The sequence below is a fragment of the Rhodamnia argentea genome, chromosome 1 (genome assembly GCF_020921035.1).
Source record: "Rhodamnia argentea isolate NSW1041297 chromosome 1, ASM2092103v1, whole genome shotgun sequence".
In the NCBI taxonomy this organism is placed as follows: domain Eukaryota; kingdom Viridiplantae; phylum Streptophyta; class Magnoliopsida; order Myrtales; family Myrtaceae; genus Rhodamnia; species Rhodamnia argentea.
Genome location: NC_063150.1, coordinates 35,491,556 through 35,510,381, shown reverse-complemented (window position 1 = coordinate 35,510,381; position 18,826 = coordinate 35,491,556). Strand labels below are relative to the sequence as shown.

The following is an 18,826-nucleotide window of genomic DNA, read 5'->3' as shown; positions in this document are numbered from 1 at the left end:
AGCTTGTATCAAAAGAATTTGCAGACTCGCTACTTGGCAAACCATGAGCTAAAATTAGGAGAAGATCAGTACCACATAAACTTGGAATGAAATTATCCAGCAGATACATTATGACATCACGAAAATAAACCAAACTATACATCAGACATGAAAAATACTCACAAACATAATATCTTGTTTCCTAATGCATAAATTAAATAGACTTCAATTCCTAATGTGTTGACTAAATTGACTTCAACTAATACGGGAAGCGACAACTATGTCACTTAATGGCACCGCAATACCTTGCCATGCCCGTCATATCTTCTCAATCTTATCTGCCTTCACAACGGGGTTCGCCTTGGCAATAGCATCTCTGCCTGCAGTCTTGTAATTAAACACACATTCGTGTTTATCGGAATATCGATGGACAGAGCAAAACGTCTCCCCACACTTGCACTTGAAACCCGTCAGGCCAACCCGCTTCCTACAGAAACCGCAGCGATTCACAGGCCTCGTCTCCTGATTCTCTGATGCCGCCACCTCTTCCACAAGATTAGCCACGGCCTCCACCGGTGCCTCCTCGGCATAACTAGAACCATCCACAGCCCCATCATCCTTGGCGCCTTCTGCTGCAGAAGCGGAACCACTAGCCTCCTTTGATTGCTTCAACAGATACTCACAGTAACATTTGGAGCAAAGGTTATTGGTGGTAGGATTCCCGAAGAACCCGCAATTATTCGCGCAAAGAACCGGATTGCTCGAAGAAGGCTCACCAGAATGATCCGCAGGCCTTGTCTGCTGATTGTCCAAAGCAGCTGCTGCCTCTGCCCGATTAGCTACAGCTTCGGCTGGTGCCTCCTCGACACAATTAGAACCATCCACAACATCGCCACTGCCAGCTCCTTCCGACACGGCTGTCGAATCCATACCATGCTTGGGTTGCTTCAGCAGATACTCATAGTAACATCTAGAGCACAGGTTATTGGTACTAGGGTTTCCGAAGAAACCACAATCATTTGCGCAAAGAACCGGCTCGCTCGAAGAAGACTGCTCGCAATCAACGTCCCGAAGCTTCCTCTTTTGCGATTGTTCATCCATATTTCCAAACCACCCGAGCCAAAACCCCCCACAGAGAACCAAACCAATCGGGGCCCGAATCAAATTTGCGACTGAATCGAACTCGCGACAGACCCGGAATTCCGATCACTACCAAAAGAACGAGCTTTGATCCTAGGAAGCCGAGAATTTCAAGCCCCACACCTGGAGAACGATCGAATTCACAAAGATAACATGAACTGTACAAAAAGGAAGCGCGTGAAAAGAGAATTCACATCATCAGGAACGCACCGCAGATCTGGAGGATCCGGCCATGGCGAGCGCCTCGAGCTTGCGGAACGAGAGAGGAGAGAGAGATACAGAGAGTCGTCTGATCTCTAGATGAAGAAGAGAAATGAGGATATAGTGGTGAAAATAATTCTTATTTTTCCTTAAAAAGGGAAAATTCCAATTTTTTTTTTTAAATTTCCATTTTCGGGAAATTCCTTATTTTTTTTCATCAATTTCGCTGGGATTTTATCAGGTGGATGACCGTGCACGGTACACTTTGCGTATGATACACATCATTATTTAGAAGTAAGACATAGAAAATTACTCTTATACGTTATCATTATTTTCTATTATTCTATCCTTGTCCTCAGAATTTCCGAAAGAAATTTCACTTTTTCTTTTCGGGCGCTCTCGCGATTTAACTTAATTTTTTTTTTGTTATAGTATGTGTGTATTAAAGAAGAATCATGTTCAGAAACTTTGAACAAATTTTATTTCTTGAAGAGAAATCGAAACCGCAGCGAAATCACACAAAGGTTGTGACGCACGACTTCCTCATTTTTTTTTTTTTTAGTCGGAAAAAAACAACTATAAGACTGGAAAATTAAGAGTCCTTACATGAAGGTCCAGCAAAGGGTTATCAAAACATAGCAAATACCAAAGGGTTTGGGGGAGGGTAAGAGACCCGATACAACGGAACATAATCCGATGATCGGCGGTTTTTGGCTAACTAGTCGGCAACATGGTTGGATTTTCTATTGCGGTGGGGCATGGGGCAAACGGGCCAGAATGGCTTGAGCCGCTCTGATATGAGCTTCAGTCTCCTCTAGAAAAATTAGACCTCATGCTAAAGGCTTCTGCTTCTGCCTCTGCCTGAACTGGAGAGCCGGCTTGGATCTTTGCTATGAAGCCGTCGAGTGGACTTCCTCAATTCAATGATCGCAGCTTCTCGAAAAGAAAGATGAGATGATTGACTCTGTCGTTATTGATTATAATGAAGTATTTGTGTGGTGAGTCGTGATAATTCTTTCTTTCTTTCTTTTTTCAAATATGTATTTTTGGACTTTATATTCCGTGCGTCGACTTCTTAATTTCTATTTCTTTATTCTCATCTCGGGTCATTCGATTCCACGTGGAAGTGATCTTGTATTTATTCATACTCGAAGAACACGAATTAGCCCTCCCGAAGACGTAGCGGATCTATAATCAAGTAATTGATATTGCAATCAAGTTTCAGAAACATTTATTTTGTCGATTCGGGTTTGGTTGGACTGGTCGATCTATCTATACAAATTAAATGACGGATTTTACTTTCTATTTTGAAACTTTTAAATTAAAGGCCTCTTTAATTGGCTTCTAATTTTTCCAAAAAAAAAGAAAATTCAAAATAAAGGCCCAAAGTCTTCTCTTTTTTCTAAATAATGGCTCTAAATGAACCTTATTTCAAATAAGAGCCTGAAATTGTATAGTATATTTCAAATAAAAGCTTAAAGTAGCTATAGTGTTTCAAAAAAAGGTGTGACCTAAAGGGCATTTTCGTCATTTCTCATTTTATTTATCTTTTCTCTATTTTTTCCTTTTTTTAAAATTAAAAAAATAAAGAAAAAGCTACACAGGCAAGAGGGCTAGTCGCCGGCGGGGTCGTCGGGGCCTAGGTGAGGGCCGACGACCCCGCCAACCGGAAGCAAGGGCTAGAGGCCCTTGCGAAAATGGGGAGAGGGGCGGGCCCTCTCCTGGCGAGGGTTGCTGGCCCTCGCCTTGACTAGGGAGGGTTGGTGACCCTCTCCCAGTAGGCCCTTGCCTTTGGAGGGCCGGCGACCCCGCCGGCCTTCGCTACCCCCCCTCTCACGATGGGGCGGCAGCCACCTCTCGCTTGTGTATGTTGTCTTTTTCTTTTTTAATTTTTTTTGTTAATTTTTGAGAAAATAGATAAAAGAAAAGTCTAATAAAAAAATCAAATAAGTAAAAAGGCAAAAATGCCTTTGAAATCAAACCCTTTCTTGAGATTTTATGGTCACTTTAGGCCCTTATTCAAATAATATTCATTTTAGATCGTTATTTGAGAAAATGAAAGTCTTCACGTCCCTTATTTGAAATAGAGTTAACTTAAGATCCTTATTTAAGAAAATGAGATGACTTCGAGCTCTTTTTTAAAATTTTTCCAAAAAAAAAAATATGGCTTTTGAAAGCAAAATGATATCCAAATAATAAATGACACGACATATTAGCTCGTAATTATCGTAAACTTATCAAAATTGGAGGAGACAATTTCTGTCTCCGACGAAGTTGACCTTGTGATTAAGCACTTCTCCGTTTTCGTGCTGCAATTCCATGGCGTCTTACGTTTCATTGCGCTCTCCGTCTGTCTCTCGCTCTCGCTCTCGCTCTCGCTCTCGCTCTCCGACTTCCAGCATGAAGTCCTCGAAATTGTGTAATCGCATGTGAATGGAATTTGCTGGCTTTGCGTGTTGCGGTTCGACAGTTTACCAGGTATCTCTCAATTTCTTAATCGAACTCTCGAGTCAAAGTTCGGCACATCGATGTTCTCTTTTGTCCTTTCTTCTGTAACTTTGTTCGTTGTTGTTGTTGGGTTTGTGGGTCGCTCCTGCTTCGCTCTAAGGTTGTGTGGATGTTTTGTGCTCAACTTAAGTGGTAGAATTACAATCTCTGATGTCTCAGCGTGTATGGTGTGAGCGATTGTTTTCGGCTTTGTTATTGTGGAAAACATCATAATTCATAAGGCATCGCGCATGGACGATTCGGTCGAGAATTGATGAGGGCAATGTGGGTTGCTTATGTGGGTCAAGTTTTGATCTTGCGTTGTTCTTCTCGGGTAAGGCCAGTGGTGAATTGCCTTGTCTTATTAATGCCCACCAGGTGCTTGCTCATTGTTCTGCGTGAGTAGTCGAGAAGAAATCCCTTGCTTGCGAGAATGGCGAAAAGCAAATACGAGTACGTGAAGTCGTTTGAAGTGGAGGATGAGGTGATGCAGCCGAATTTGATCATTGTGCGAATTGAGGGATGCAATTTCGAGAGGTATGTATGGACCAAAATAATTCAAATTTATATTGGGTGTTTAATGTGAAAAGGGTCACACTTTTAACATTAGAAGTAAAAACTAAAGCCTCAAAAGCCAGAAGCCGACCCTAGCACTCACTGACTCTTCAAAATGAAGGACTTTGGTGATTGTTTTGCTTAATCCTGCTTAGCGACTCATGCTTTTTTATTTTTTCAACATTAGGTTTTCTGACATCCATGATCTTGAAAAACCTAACGATGAGAAAGCACTGGCTCTGATGAACTCATGTGCTGCTGCTGTGTTGGAGGAATATCCTGATATAGTTTTTTCTTATGGATTTAATGATGAATACAGGTACTATAACGTGTTCCCTTCTATCTTTCATGTTTTGGCCATATGTCTGTATTATTGTTATTATTGTTGTAAAACTAGATGTATTTTTTTTTCATATGGCTTGTAGTTTTGTTTTCAAGAGGAAGACAAAGTTCTATCAAAGGCGAGCCAGGTACTTTCTGAGACTCCATGTCAATTTCAAGTACATGGGGGTTAAGGACACAAAAAAAGTAACTGGAAGGAACTAGTATTCTCTTCTTACTTCTTTGAGTACAGTGATAGATGTTTGATTGATCGAGCTGGTTCTGTTGATGCAAAAGTGATGGCTTCCATGTGGAGCTGCATTATAGAACAAGGACAATTTAGAAAAGAGTATTAGCTTAGCGGACCTTAAAGGATGAGGTGATTTGGAATAGAATAGTTGAGTGATTAAAGAGGAAAACTCAATTCTTCTTTGTATGGAAGTTCTTTCTGGTCATCACTAGATGCAATTGTTGGAATACTGGGATAGTGCCAAACTCAAATTCATTTCTGTGGTGACTGAGCAATTTAAGCAAACATTTCAGTAACCTGGCATATTGAATGGACTGAAGAATATATTATTAGAATTTAAGACTTCATCACACATGTTTGGGGATAAAGTGTTGTTTTCACAGATATTGAGGTTTCAATTGCTTCTTTTTCCTGAATGTTGTGTATGTAGCTAACTTGCTCATATTTTGTTTGCAGCAAAATGATGTCGCTGATTGTGTCTTTCTTCTCTTCTGTTTATACCACAAAATGGAAAGAGTTCTTTCCCCTTAAGGAAATGAAGTGTCCGCTTTCCTTTCTTGCACGTGTTGTTTGTTGTGCCTCATTAGAGGTTCTTCAAGCATATCTTGCATGGAGACAAAGTGAATGTAAGTATATGGGCCCTATGTTATTCTATAAGGAAAATCTAATAACCAAAATTTTTAAAAGATTTTGGTTTTATGTTGTACTACCTTTTGTAAAATCTCTGACGCAATTTTAATAGATTCTGTATATGAAAAATCTGAGCAGTTGCAATATAACGGAAGAGAAACTAGTGAGTTAGTGGAACAGACAAGTCATTGCCTGGTTTCGTCTTTCTGCAGGCCATATACGTAACCTTTACAATACTTGTCTCTGGATGCTACTTAAGAGTGGAAAATCAGCCAAGGAAGCACTGGAAGTTTTGGAGGTTTTTGTTCTTTGTGTTTCTCTATGTATTGATAGGTTATCTCTTTTAGAATAGAGCTGGTTTGTCGTTTGGATTGTTATTTCGAGTGGGATCGCTATTCTTATACATTTACAAGGATGTTGAATGGAGAACTGTCAGGCTTTTATCTCTTGATCTGTTGGATACCATGTTATCTTAATCTAATTATTTTTCCTTTAGTTCTTGATTTGAAACTTGTGAAAATTCTAAGCTTATATAACTCACATAGCTCAGTCTTACTGTGGCAATCTCTATGTTCTTTGTGTAACTATATCAAGAATGGTTCCTCTTTTCATTTTGCTAAATTCAGCTGCCATATTTTTAGGGTACCCAAAAGCAAGAGAAAAATGAGCTTCTTTTTCAGCAGTTCGGGATCAACTACAGAATGCTTCCTGAAATATTTCGTCAAGGGTCATGTATCTTTATGACGCAGGTTCGTTTCCTCTCGGTTGTATCTTCTTAGATTAGGACATCTCATTCTGTCTGAGTGATCTTGTAAGAAGTTTTAGACTTGCCATGTGGAAAATTTTTGAAAGTCCAAAGATTATGCACCTTGTGTGATCGTCAAGATCCAGCACGTGAGAAAAAAATTTTCCCCTTAAGAAACATTAATTTTGGATATTGCAGAGAGATACTGCATCCTCCTCGTGAGCAAAAATTTTTCCCCTTAGAAACATTAAATTTTGATATTGCAAAGAGATACTGCATCCTCCTGCTGTGCACATGGGCAAAAAAATTCAGTGTAATTGAGTCTGTTTAAGATATATGCATATACAAAATCACATTATGGGAGATCATATGTATGCAATGTTTTTAAACCCAGACTGGTTTAGAACTGGTGTCTCTTCCAGTTCAAGGGTCAACCGGTTGAATCACCGGGTTAATGACAACTCAGTCAGCTTTGGCAGTAGATGTGCATTCTTGTGGTCAGGGGTTTAATTCCCCTTGCTGCCTTCTGCTCAATGTTTTTGAAAGCCAAGGACCTGGTCCAAGATCCAGCCAAATTGCTGACTGATTCACCCGGGCTTGACTTTTAAACTGGGTCAATGTCGAACATGACCAGTTCTTAACCATTTTAACTATTAGATGAAAAGTGGACCCAACCATGGTCCTATTCCTGGTTCAATCGGCCAGTCCGCTCAGGGTTTAATAACTTTGTATGTATGTGCATCTTCTGTATCATTTTCGGTACCACACCGGAGGCTATGTCATTGTATGTGGATGAATTAATATTAGGATTTTTGGATTTACCTGACCTGTTATACTTTTGTTAGATTATGTTCGCTTGAAATACCCCTTAATCTGTCTATAGTGTTGTGAATCGCTATTTGATAGGATTCAAAGTGTTCTCCTTTCTAGATTTTGGCTCTTTGGTTTACAATACTTCTAACTTTTCAATCGAACTTCGCAAAAGGGAAGCAATTGTCACATTGCTATTCTCTATGTAAATTGCTCAGGCAGAAGATGTAGTGAAGCACGATGAGCATGGAATTCCCATCAAAAGAATGCGGCGAAAGCCTAGGATGATCCACAATGAACATATAGCTGGGCGAAACTTTTGGAATGGACAGCAATATCTCTTGATGGAACTAGGTCCCTTTGACAATGAGATAAAGAAGATAAAAGCAGAATATGTCAGATCCTTTCTGTTTGAAAACAAGTTGATGCCATCTACTTGGATTGTGATCAGAATTGATGGTTGCCACTTCCACAGGTAAATTGTAGTTGCAGCTAGTACCTCCTTGACCTTTCACGTCAAGATTAGATTATTCCATTCTATGTTTAGCTCATCCAGGATCCCCTGAATAGGACTGTCAAATGATCATGGGAGAATTTTGCAATCATTAGTACACTTAAGGACATGTTTATTGCTTAAATAAAGGTTGTTATTCTAATGCTCATTTTTTGAGGGATTGGCACTTCCTGTCCTTTTATTTGGTTTTGTGTCCTCTTTGAAGCAAGCATGCAGCAAAGGATATCTGTTCAACATTCTAGATTTAGAACTTCTCACCATGTCCACTGATTCTTACAAACTAGAGGATCTTAATTGAATTTTGGGTAAGAGAAGATCTTGGCATTTGGTAGGTACACAATGGGGACATCCAGATTGGAAGAGGCGACATAAAAAGGATAGGACTTTTATTCTGATAGAATTGGCTTTTAGGATAGATTGTCTTTGTCAATTACTTTGTCTCTGGATGCTTAGCTCATCTTTAAAATTATGGCTTCAAGATATTCTCATTAACGAGAATGGTGCAAAAGTGCAAAGTTACAATTGAGGCATCTTATGATTATGCTTTTAATTGAAATTTTCTCGGTTTGGTTTTGGTAGATTTTCAGAAGTTCATGAGTTTGAGAAGCCAAATGATCGGCAAGCTTTGAACCTTATGAATTCATGTGCAGTGGCAGTTCTGGAAGAGTTTAAAGATATTGTCTTCTCTTATGGTGTCAGTGATGAGTATAGGTATCTTACTTTTTCATATTCTACTTCATTTTTTAGTGCGTTGTTTGGTTTTGAACTGACACTTTGGGTTACATACTCCAGCTTTGTTTTGAGTAAGGATTCTAAATTTTACCAGCGACAGGCCAGGTACCTCTTCAAAACTTTCCCTCATTCTTTGTTGATTCTGCTACTGTTTGTTGGAAATTTGAATACTAGAGGAAAATATGAGACCTGAAATAACATCTGGAAGACATATTTCTCATCTATACTGCAAAGTACAAATTACATTCAGCTAAACGTGCCTAGATCACAGAAGTAAAAATTAATGTTGGAGATCTTTCAAGTAATAGACAGTATGATTTACTGGTGGATTTTCTTGAGAGGTCGACTATTCTCAGAATTCCTCCTTTCTCTTTGCAAATCATTTCAGAGAACTGATGATTCTAATGGTTAGTTGAAGAAAGATGCCCAATGCTAAAGCCGCAAAAAACTATTTAAAGATATTGGCAAATAACTGAGAACAGCATCTCCTTTCAAGGGGACTGTACTATGTGGCTCATCAAAAGTTCTTACCTGTTTTTTCCCTTTATAATGTGAGTTTTAAACCCTTTCATGCTATGTTGTTTTTTTTGGTAAATGTAAGACTTGTATTACCTTTAACCAAACGCAGCTTTACAAAGGTGAAACCCGACACCAATAAAGGAAACTTGCACTCATGGTGACACTAGACAATGTCACTAGGGGTGCAAGGGTGTCGTGAGTTCAAAAGCAAGGGTAGACACCCTAAAGTAGCCACTTTCATGCTATGTTGTTTTTTTTGGTAAGGACTTTCATGCTATGTTGTTGAGCATCAAATGGATTGATAACTGCCATAATAGGTGGCAAGAAGTTATAACTTTGAGAATGTGGCAGATTTTGACATGATAATGTTAATTGATGGACTTTGCTCACAAAATATTGGCTTTGTGCTGTGTAATTCAACCAAATGTTGCCTCATACACTTCCATTTGTTTGCAGCCAAATAGTTTCTGTCATTGTGTCATTTTTCTCTTCAGCGTATGTGATGAAATGGAAAGACTTTTTCCCATTTAAGGAGCTGAAGTATCCTCCCTCTTTTGATGGACGTGCTGTATGCTATCCTTCCACTGAAATACTTCAAGATTATCTGGCGTGGAGACAAGTTGATTGTGAGTATTGGGCTAAGAAGAGAGGGTTTTGAATTTTGTACAGTCAAATACATTAAGTCGATCCTATTTACTTAACTAGAGAAGATGGTGAATGTGTTTTGCAAATTTGTAGGTCACATCAACAATCAGTACAACACCTGTTTTTGGATGCTTGTCAAGTCAGGAAAAAGTAAAAGTGAAGCTCAGAGTTATCTAAAGGTGCCAAATTCTTTTCAAGAGACATAATTGATGCTTTGGACCACCTCTTATCTGAGCATCGAGGCCTCAGCATTGATAGACTTTAGCAGTCCTAGAGCATGTTCTCATTCTCTTTCGCTACCCTTTCATGTACTGTATCTTAATATCTCTGGCCCATGGGCAACAGAAATCTGTCTGTTTATGTGTATTAAATATTAATATCACTGGTCTATGCCATCTTAGTGGTGCTCTTCTTTTTTTTTTGCATGACTAGTTTATCTTCAATTTGGTGCATATCGTGTACTTTTGGTGCAAAGAGCTTGGTTTGCCGTGTATATGCAATCTAATGTTTGCATCTTTTTTTTTTTTTTATTAATGTAAATTCACGAACCTGTACTGCTAATTAAGAGAACTGGTGGTCGTTATCACAAAAGAAAATGTATATACAGGAAAATGTATTATTTTTATGAAATTGCATTATAGTTGAGTGCTCTTCTACCTGTAGATGTTTTATTTTCATTTTCCCCATAATCTCCCTTTCTCTCGCTCACATGGCCCATGTACCAGCATACATGCTCTCCAGTCCTTGCTCTTTCTTACAACCACATGTGCATATGCATGCTAATGTTTGTTAGAATGACTGTATGCAAATTTTTTATCATTCTATTTGTGCTGTTTCAGCGTCTTTGATCTGGATTTTTTTGAGCTAGAGAAGTATTAGTGTTTTGCAAAGTAACAAAAATTCCAACTATGGGGTTGCATCTTTATCAACTACCTGAACATCTTGTAAGTTCGTCTCTTCTTTTGGTACTTGACAAGCCAAAGGAAAGAGGAATAGTGGGCTTGAAAAGTTTGCTCTCCAAGACACTAGTACATTGGCCTCTCCCCACACTTCCTGTACATCCACTGCAAGTCATCTAGTACAAGAAGCTGACCCATGATAAACAAGAATAATGGAATCGTTCTTGATTCAGCTTCTTGGAGTTTATTTGATGTGAATCCAGTTTTCCTGTCTACTTGCCTCCCAACACTCTATTAAGAGTCTGGGTCCATTTTCCAGTCTCTATTTCTCTCTTCTGCCGAAGAAATTTTTATTGGGTGCTTCAGGAGCATTGCTCATAGAGTTGTAGTACATCTCTGCTGTTGGACGTATGAGACTATTATGCTTTGAATGTCTTTCCGTAGATCCAGTGGTTGAAATGCATCGTTGCTCCAGAAGCATGTAATAATTACTCTACCCAGGCTCCCTCTCCTGAAAGAAAGTATAAGCAGAAGTATTTTCAAGCTCGACTGTTTTTTTCAGCTACTATGATGGTGATAAATTCATTTAGTTGTGAGAGGATTTTCCTTATATTTTATCAATTTTGTATAACGTGATTTTTCCTTTCAGGGCACACAGACAAGAGAGAAGAATGAACTTCTAATCAGACAGTTCAACATTGACTACAACACACTACCCATAATGTTCCTCCGGGGTTCCTCCATATTTCGTATAAAGGTTGGTTGTTCTTGTATGTTTATCACATATAATTTTATCTCTGCAAAACCGATGAGACAAGAATTGGTGACAAATGCTGGCTGTAAGAGCTAGCTTGATCTTATATATTTGAAGCATGCCTCTCTTGACATTGTCCATCACTGTAATTTTTTTTTTTTATTGAAAAGATTTGAACTCTTTCACAACCTATGTCAAGTGTTGAATGAGACCTGTACTTGGACGAAGTCGACTTTCTAACTGCATATAAACTTTGTATTTTCATTGAGAACCGTTGCCCAAAGATTATACATTGGCTGATGTGCAGGGAGAGGACTCTGTGATGCCCGAGAATGGCACATTTGAAGAAGTCAAACAGGAAATAATTTTGAGTCACTCCAATATCATTGAAGATAGCTTCTGGAAAGAGCATCCAAGCATATTGTGTTAATGTTTTTTCATATCGAAGTCCAGCGGAGTTCGAGAAGCTCGTTTTTTTTCTTTCTGACATAGTTCTTTGAACTTCACCGGCAATTTCTTTCGTTTTTTTTTTTTTTTTTTTGGGGGTGGGGGTGGTCTGGTGTAACTTTTTCAATTGGTATTTGCTGCATTTAGGCATATTAGGCACTTTCTGAAGGGGGTTGACAATGGACCAGTATTCTTTCATTTACAATCAACGATTGTGATTTGTGAGCGAGTTTATATTAAGAAAAGTTCTTTCATGTTCTTGGCTGAACCTAAAGGTACAAGGTGGTTCACAACTGCAAGATGTCTTGCCACTTTATTCTGGTTAATGACAGACTGAGCTATAAAAGAAATTCCAAGTATTGGTTCCTGAAATTTATTTTATCACTTTGTCCCTGCACTTTTAATAACCCATGTTAAATTGACCAAATCTTCCCCATCAGTACAACTTTGTTGGAATGAATTGGGCTGTGGGTGTCTAGAAAGTTGCTTGATGACGATGGCTATCTCCACTCTCCTTCTCTTTACTAATCATATGCTAATGTGTAGCTACATTTTGGAGAAAGCTAATTGGGCTGTAAAAGGATAGAGGGTCAAACGACATCGTGTGAACTTGAAGGTGCAAAACTGAAGGAGCAAAGTGTATTTTTCATGGATGATATGCAGTATACTGCAAGGACAATTCTATCATTTAGTTTGGGAAAAAAAAAGGTCAAAAATTTCAGTAAGTTTCTCTTGTGACTTGCTAGTAGGTTAAATATTCTTACGTTAAATTGAAATGTTCATTTGATTGTTTTTCAAATACCAAAAGTTAGTAAAAGAAGTACCAATTTTTTTTGACGTGAACCGGTGAACGTAACAAAACTCTCATACGAAATTATCAACATTCATGCAAGTGTTTTACCAATTTTTCTCCTGTGGAATTATCACTTAATTTTCAGTAACCAATTTTTATTTGACATTTATCAAGATTTACTTGATCGATTCCAATAAAAAGCTGACATGATGAGTAATGAGTACGTATAATAATTGGACTGAAAATATTGCGGCAGAAGTTAATGGTGTAGGCTAAGACCAACAGGTGCTTGGATGGGTTATGTCCCAAGTCTATATTGAGACTATCACATGCTGAATTACATTGCATTTTGGGGTCTCAATTACCGAGACGGGGCACGTAAAACCATTATCGATAATTCAGGGCCTTGGTCCATTTATTAATCTAACTCATTATCGACATATCATCGCCTTAATGTCTCACTGGATTACGAGCTCATGTTGCTTGACTCGGCAATTACATTAGTTTAACGCGCTTCTTATAAACTTAAACATTTACTTATCTTCATTCGACTGGAGATATAGTCTTTTCTATGCTTTTCCATGTTTTCTTTTCAATTCTCCTTTGTTACCTTCTTCACTCGAACGCCATGCAATGATCTTAACAATCAGTCAAAGCACTATACATGGAAAAAAAACAGCCGCAAACTCGTGTTTTCGGTGCTCACAAACCTCTCCAGGAATCTCCACAAACACTAAGCCGAGCACCGATTCCGGTTTTACACCTTGCTGCTATTAATTTGGATTTGCTTTGTAAATACACCTTGTGTCCAATATGGTCATCATCAGGTATCCAAATTCACTTGTAATACGGGTGAATGGATTGTAGCCCAACGGACTTTTAAATCTTTTTAAATGACCATCAAGGCACGCACAAAAGAAAACGACAGACGCAGTACAATATAACCACACTGTCGCTCACCATAGGACAAGAAACACCGGAGATCGCACGCTACTTTCCTATTCTTCCGGACCCCAAAGCCATAGACAAACGCTAAAGCTGCGTTTGGTCGTCGGGATTTCTGGTCGGGACGGGATTGGATAGGATAGAATAAGAAATCGAGGGATTTGGCCATATCCTATCCATCATTTGGTAAATTACGGATTTAAAGTCGAATATTCTTATATCCTATCCTATCTTGCATTTGGTAGAGACTGTATATCAATATAAAGGACATATATGCCATACGTGATGCTCATGAAATATTCCAATCTTATTACTATAAAAATAATGTTCTCATACAAAAAAAAAACATGAAAATATACTCATTTTATTAGATTTTCAAACCTCTTTGCGCAAAAAAAAAAAATGAAAATAGAAACAAATGAGACAAGAAAGTTAGCTTTTATATGACGGATAAGAGAAATCATATCCGACCTTATCCTACCCCCTCCCCTAGGATTTTTTTATCCGGGTTATATCCCCCTTATATCCGACATTATACTATCCGGGACACCTACCAAACACGGAATAGGATAAAACATATCATATCCCGAGTTTTATACGGATGACCAAATGCAGCTTAAGAGACATTAAAACACTCAGACAAGATCATGTTGGATGGTTTGCCTTCCAAGACAAGCCCTTTTCTTGTCATCATCGTCCATATTCAATTAGGAAGGATGATAGAGATGGAGGCCCGAGTGACCAGCAAGGCACGCTCTGAATGTCCAACACCAAAAGCCAAACTACTCCTTTCACATTGGAGTTACACTTCCACTATAAGAACCATGATTCTTCAACTGATTTCAGCATGAAAATTAAGATTACAAATCTCAAATTGATTTCTCACTAGTGAGACGAGGAGCAATTGAGCTAATTAATCAAGAATGGAATATCGCGCGGTGGTAGTATTTCCGCTCATATTGGTGGTAGTGCTTGCTCTAGCGGTAGAGTTGGATGCTGGAGGGATCTCTATCTATTGGGGTCAGAACGGGAACGAAGGAACATTGGCGGAGACGTGTGCCACAGGAAAGTATGAGTTCGTGAATGTAGCCTTCTTGGCAACTTTTGGCGCCGGTCGGAACCCGATGATAAACCTTGCTGGCCACTGTGATCCGTACAGTCATGATCCGTACAGTCACCCTTGTACCGCATTGAGCGCCGACATCAAATCATGCCAGGCTAAGGGAATCAAAGTGATGCTCTCGATTGGAGGCGGGGCTGGTAGCTACTCTCTCGCATCCTCTGCTGATGCACAACAAGTGGCAACCTACCTCTGGAACAATTTCTTGTGGGGAAGTTCGTCTTCTCGGCCATTGGGCAATGCAGTCTTAGATGGCATCGACTTCGACATTGAAGGCGGGACTGGCCTGTACTGGGATGACCTTGCCAGGTATCTTTCAAGTTACAGCAAGCGTGGGAAGAAGGTTTACTTGACTGCAGCTCCTCAATGCCCTTTCCCCGATGCATCTGTCGGCGGGGCCCTCAAAACCGGTCTATTCGATTATGTCTGGGTCCAATTCTACAACAACCCTCCATGTCAATACTCCTCGGGAGATATCGGCAATCTGGAAGATGCATGGAAGCAATGGACATCGAGTATCCGTGCCACTAAGATCTTCCTAGGTTTACCTGCTTCGCCCGATGCAGCCGGAAGCAGTTTCATACCAGTAACAGACCTCACATCAAAAGTACTACCAGCCATCAAAGGTTCCGCAAAATATGGAGGTGTCATGCTCTGGTCAAAGTACTATGATGATCAAAGCGGATACAGTAATTCCATTAAAAGCGATGTCTAAGTTTCAGGGTTTCTAGTATAAGCCACCTTAATAAGTTTTATATAACATTTGATATGTCTCCAAGTCATTATATATGACGCTTTTGTGTGGTGTGTCTCTTGTAAATGAGCGATAAAGTACTTTGATAGAAACTCTATTTGTCACTTGTCCAAACATTGTAATCTTAAACCTATTGTTACTATATATGGCAAACCAATTTGTGATTGTCTTCCTGTCAAACCAAAGGTAATGCTAGTAACTTCCTACCTCTAAGATTGCATCTTAAAATCATGATGAATTTCTGATTGTCCATGACCTTAAAAAATGGGGAATCTGTAGTATTCCATCCCTAAAAGCCATTGTGGCAATGGATGAAATTTTGACACTAGACTACAGTGACCAGCATTTTTCCAATCTGCCTTTTCATTTTTCATTTCTTTTTTGGTGAAAAAGAAAAACCTAGCTTCCACTGCTAATGTAATTCTGGCATTTTAGTTGGATGTGGACTAATTCTATACGTTGCCCTAAGGAAGCTAATTTTAATTCTGTTTGATATCTGTAACTTAATATATATGATGATAATGATGAATTCTACTGGCTGATCATTCACTTCCTAAATTCAGCTTTGAACTCTTTCTGAAGTTGTTCCCGCGTTTTTGATTTTGCTGCCAAAACGACATCGTCGAGAAATCCTCTTTGCGGAAACTCCTCCGGTACAAGGCTGCGATATGCCTCGAATTGTTCTTGGGCTTCCTTCTTCTTGTCCAACAGACTATATATTATCCCCTGCATATGTTGGGAATAAATTTGAGGGTCAAGAGGCTAAAATATAGTTGAATTCACCAATTCTATTTTAGCATAATTTAGTCACATCGATCTGTATTTCCATCATATTCTGTGCTTCTAGTCGGTGTGAAACTTTTTAAGTAGCTACGTCAAACTGGAGGCATGATTGTATGGATCAAGGAAGCAGAATGCCTACATCTCTGAATACTCTCTGGAATGGTAAACCCGCATCTAGGAGAACCAAAGTAAGGATTTGATTTTAATTTGCAGAGAGCATGCTACATACCTGACAAAGATAAGGCCGAAAATCTCGAGGATTGTCATTAACTAGATCTTGAAAATCTTTCAACCCCGCATTCAGGTCCCCCTGCAAACACAAATATAAATCTCCTTTGCTAGTACAAGACTTTTTCTCCTCCTTTTTTTTGGGTCTAATTCTCCTCCTTTTACTTGCTCGTAGTTATCATCTAGTCTTGCAACTAGCAGTTAGAGACAACATTTGTGTTTCAGTGAGTTAAGGTCTTCCCTTCCATCATCTGGCTTTCGTAATCGAGAAAAATGCAGAGAACATGGCAGTGAATCCAACCGGACAGTTTAGCTTGAGATAGCCAAAAGTGCACGTATGGATAGCAAAATACTAACAATCTAATGGTAGCAAGTAGGAGAGATGAACTACCTCTATGACATGCATTTGAGCAATTAAAATCCTGATATTTCGCTCTTCAGTGACTCTTTTCTCATGGCAGGCTAATTCAAGAGCCTTATTTAGCATCTCAAAGACAGCCGGCCCTTCTTGGTTCTTATGCATCACCATGGCCAGACCCTGTATTAAACAAAGAGCATACGTTTCAACAAAAATTCCACAATACAATACCAATAACACATTATTGTCAAATAAATCAGTGATTGTTCACTAAACCATATCCCCAACTCCACATTTCTAGGGCTTTAGTCTGACCACTCTCTCATTTTTTCCTTTTGTTTTTGTTTTTCTTAAGAAACACTTCATTGTACTGTAAACCTGCGCCATCCGTTCAGTCTTTATCCCATGGTGGATTTTCTTTCTATCAGCTAATGAGGTTTCTAATGGAGGGCCCATGAGTTGCTAAAAGCCTAAAACCCAATTAAAGCTGCAGTTCAGATCCTTCTATGCACTTGTCTCGCCATCAAACTAGCACTGGAATGGGCAGCTCTTCGAATTAGACTTAACTAAGCCTTGGGAAAAACCAATAAATTAGGAACTGAAAATGTACCCCTGTGGGCACTTCTCCGCATTAGACTTGCCCATACTAAAGCTGCCCCACTTTTTCATAGTACGCTGATGAACTGCAGTGAAAGTCATTTTTTCCCCTTTGGCACAGACTTATTGATACTAGCCCTCGCACATGCACTTTTGGCATTCATGCAACTATTCGATTATAGGGAAAGAAAAGAGGTAAAGCACGTCAAATATGACTCTGATCGATAGTGAATGAAAGCTGAAGTGCAAGTAAGAGATTAAATACAACTAAATGGCACTATAAGGAAGCCCAATCTTCCACAAAATCCATATTGAGGAATGCAGAATAAAGTAAGGGGGTCACTGTAAAACAGCATATGGTATGTGTGAAAAGCACCAAATAATGATAAGGACGCGAAACAAGTCCAAACGTATTATAGTTAATGAAGCTGTAGAAAGTCCTCTTCCCGACTCTAAAGGTCATAAAGCATTTTGATGACCATGACTCAAAGGATTCTCCATTGAAAGAGAATTTTAGTGTAACAACTCACATCTTCGTATGCAAAACCTCCGAATACATTACATCCAACTCCCCTATAGAACTGCCAAAGTTTAGAATCGTGGAAATACCCGATTCAAATCACCTTCCTTCACTTTCTCAGATGTACAAAGTCCATTCTTTTCACTAACCATCAACTTAAGTTTAGCTATGCAAGATTTCTAAATGGCCATACGCTTAATACCACTTCGAGTAAAAATTGTGGAATATTCCGTCTAACACAGATAATTAAAATGAGCCAATCATTATAACAGAAGCATGAGTTCGACGAAAACATCATACATGCAAGGCCCTGAGCAGAAGAGGCGTCTCTTTCAAGATTTCTCTGAACAGCCTCTTCGCGGTGCTGAGCTGACCCATCGTCTCATGACACAGAGCAAGCAAAAGCTTCCACTCAACCTCGTCCGGCTCCACATCCACCAATCTCTGCACATACTTCACAGCTTCCTTGGTCTTCCCCCTCCTCATCTTCCCATACAAGACCACCTTCAATGCATCCACATTCATCGGGTCCGTCTCCAAGAGCCGCTCACTCATCTCCTCCTCGTCACTTCCCTCCTCCTGGGCATCACCCGCTTGGGGACTCGACGCGCCCGCTTGAGAAGATAGCGCGAAGCTCGGCTTCAAATGAACAAAACCCACGAAAATGAAAGACCCCAGAAGACAAATAACGAACTTCTCAGACCAGAATCGGAGGAACTTCGCATTGGGCGAGAGCGGGGCGTGGGGTTCCTGCTTGTCGTCACATGAGGGGATCAGGGGCAAGTTAAAGCTGGTGGCTTTGGGCGAAATGTGGAGTCTTTCGGGTCGGGATCTGAGCGACCGAGGGTGGTGGTGCGAGAGAGGCGGGTGGATGAGCGAACCGCCAGAGACGCTGAAGGAGAACTTGGGGATGAGATGATCGGGATGAGACTTCGGAGCAAGAGAAGTGGTGTTGAGACGGAGACGACTCGTGCCCGCCCAGCAATCCGCCATTGACGCAAGCACAGAGAGGTGCGCTGGGTTTTGGGAGGGCTTTGAAACGATGGATGCGGGGAGAGAGAGAGAGAGAGAGAGAGAGAGAGAGAATATTTTTTCTTTGC

General features: G+C 39.7%; 4 protein-coding genes across 8 annotated transcripts in view; 2 read left to right on the top strand and 2 right to left on the bottom strand.

Annotated features, from left to right (window-relative positions):
- Positions 1 to 54: 54 nt before the first annotated feature.
- On the bottom strand, positions 55 to 1,427 carry LOC125312497 (zinc finger A20 and AN1 domain-containing stress-associated protein 4-like). Of its 3 annotated transcripts, none has more exons than XM_048275593.1 (2): positions 1,314 to 1,427; positions 55 to 1,242 (listed from the first exon to the last, which is right to left on the bottom strand). In XM_048275593.1, exon 2 carries the CDS (start codon positions 1,078 to 1,080, stop codon positions 298 to 300), a length of 783 nt encoding a protein of 260 aa, XP_048131550.1. In that variant the 5' UTR covers positions 1,081 to 1,242; positions 1,314 to 1,427; the 3' UTR covers positions 55 to 297. The 3 variants fall into 3 exon arrangements, with proteins under 3 accessions (XP_048131550.1, XP_048131558.1, XP_048131555.1); XM_048275601.1 differs by having other exon boundaries at positions 55 to 1,212; positions 1,314 to 1,397; XM_048275598.1 differs by having other exon boundaries at positions 1,330 to 1,393.
- Positions 1,428 to 3,682: 2,255 nt separating this feature from the next.
- LOC125314150 (tRNA(His) guanylyltransferase 2-like) overlaps positions 3,683 to 18,826 on the top strand; it is a 206,931-nt gene continuing 191,787 nt past the window's right edge. Inside the window, exons 1-14 of one of the 3 annotated variants that reach the window (XM_048275636.1) lie at positions 3,683 to 3,798; positions 4,186 to 4,344; positions 4,550 to 4,681; positions 4,788 to 4,832; positions 5,390 to 5,559; positions 5,776 to 5,861; positions 6,205 to 6,312; positions 7,337 to 7,593; positions 8,212 to 8,343; positions 8,425 to 8,469; positions 9,340 to 9,509; positions 9,622 to 9,707; positions 11,077 to 11,184; positions 11,489 to 11,614. In XM_048275636.1, the coding sequence (XP_048131593.1) occupies positions 4,241 to 4,344; positions 4,550 to 4,681; positions 4,788 to 4,832; positions 5,390 to 5,559; positions 5,776 to 5,861; positions 6,205 to 6,312; positions 7,337 to 7,593; positions 8,212 to 8,343; positions 8,425 to 8,469; positions 9,340 to 9,509; positions 9,622 to 9,707; positions 11,077 to 11,184; positions 11,489 to 11,611 (1,566 nt within the window). In that variant the 5' untranslated portion in view covers positions 3,683 to 3,798; positions 4,186 to 4,240 and the 3' untranslated portion in view covers positions 11,612 to 11,614. Of the gene's footprint in view, positions 3,799 to 4,185; positions 4,345 to 4,549; positions 4,682 to 4,787; positions 4,863 to 5,389; positions 5,560 to 5,775; positions 5,862 to 6,204; positions 6,313 to 7,336; positions 7,594 to 8,211; positions 8,344 to 8,379; positions 8,470 to 9,339; positions 9,510 to 9,621; positions 9,708 to 11,076; positions 11,185 to 11,488; positions 11,887 to 18,826 lie in introns of those variants that run through there. The other 2 variants (XM_048275632.1, XM_048275639.1) reach the window with 2 other exon arrangements.
- LOC115727826 (hevamine-A-like) lies at positions 14,182 to 15,201 on the top strand. Its single transcript, XM_030658118.2, has one exon. It carries the CDS (start codon positions 14,290 to 14,292, stop codon positions 15,199 to 15,201), a length of 912 nt encoding a protein of 303 aa, XP_030513978.2. The 5' UTR covers positions 14,182 to 14,289.
- On the bottom strand, positions 15,277 to 18,774 carry LOC125314163 (protein SLOW GREEN 1, chloroplastic-like). The gene is made up of 4 exons (XM_048275660.1): positions 18,027 to 18,774; positions 16,643 to 16,789; positions 16,253 to 16,333; positions 15,277 to 15,966 (listed from the first exon to the last, which is right to left on the bottom strand). The coding sequence occupies exons 1-4, from the start codon at positions 18,717 to 18,719 to the stop codon at positions 15,787 to 15,789; spliced, it is 1,101 nt and encodes a 366-aa protein (XP_048131617.1). The 5' UTR covers positions 18,720 to 18,774; the 3' UTR covers positions 15,277 to 15,786.

Excerpts from the sequence above, each read along its gene's own strand:
- LOC125312497 (XM_048275593.1), bottom strand. The coding sequence starts at position 1,080 with ATGGATGAACAATCGCAAAAGAGGAAGCTTCGGGACGTTGATTGCGAG.
- LOC125314163 (XM_048275660.1), bottom strand. The coding sequence starts at position 18,719 with ATGGCGGATTGCTGGGCGGGCACGAGTCGTCTCCGTCTCAACACCACT. Across the intron at positions 16,790-18,026 it reads TTCTGCTCAGGGCCTTGCAT|GGTCTGGCCATGGTGATGCA; the intron begins GTATGATGTTTT and ends TGTTTAATACAG. Across the intron at positions 16,334-16,642 it reads CTCAAATGCATGTCATAGAG|GGGGACCTGAATGCGGGGTT; the intron begins GTAGTTCATCTC and ends TTGTGTTTGCAG.
- LOC115727826 (XM_030658118.2), top strand. The coding sequence starts at position 14,290 with ATGGAATATCGCGCGGTGGTAGTATTTCCGCTCATATTGGTGGTAGTG.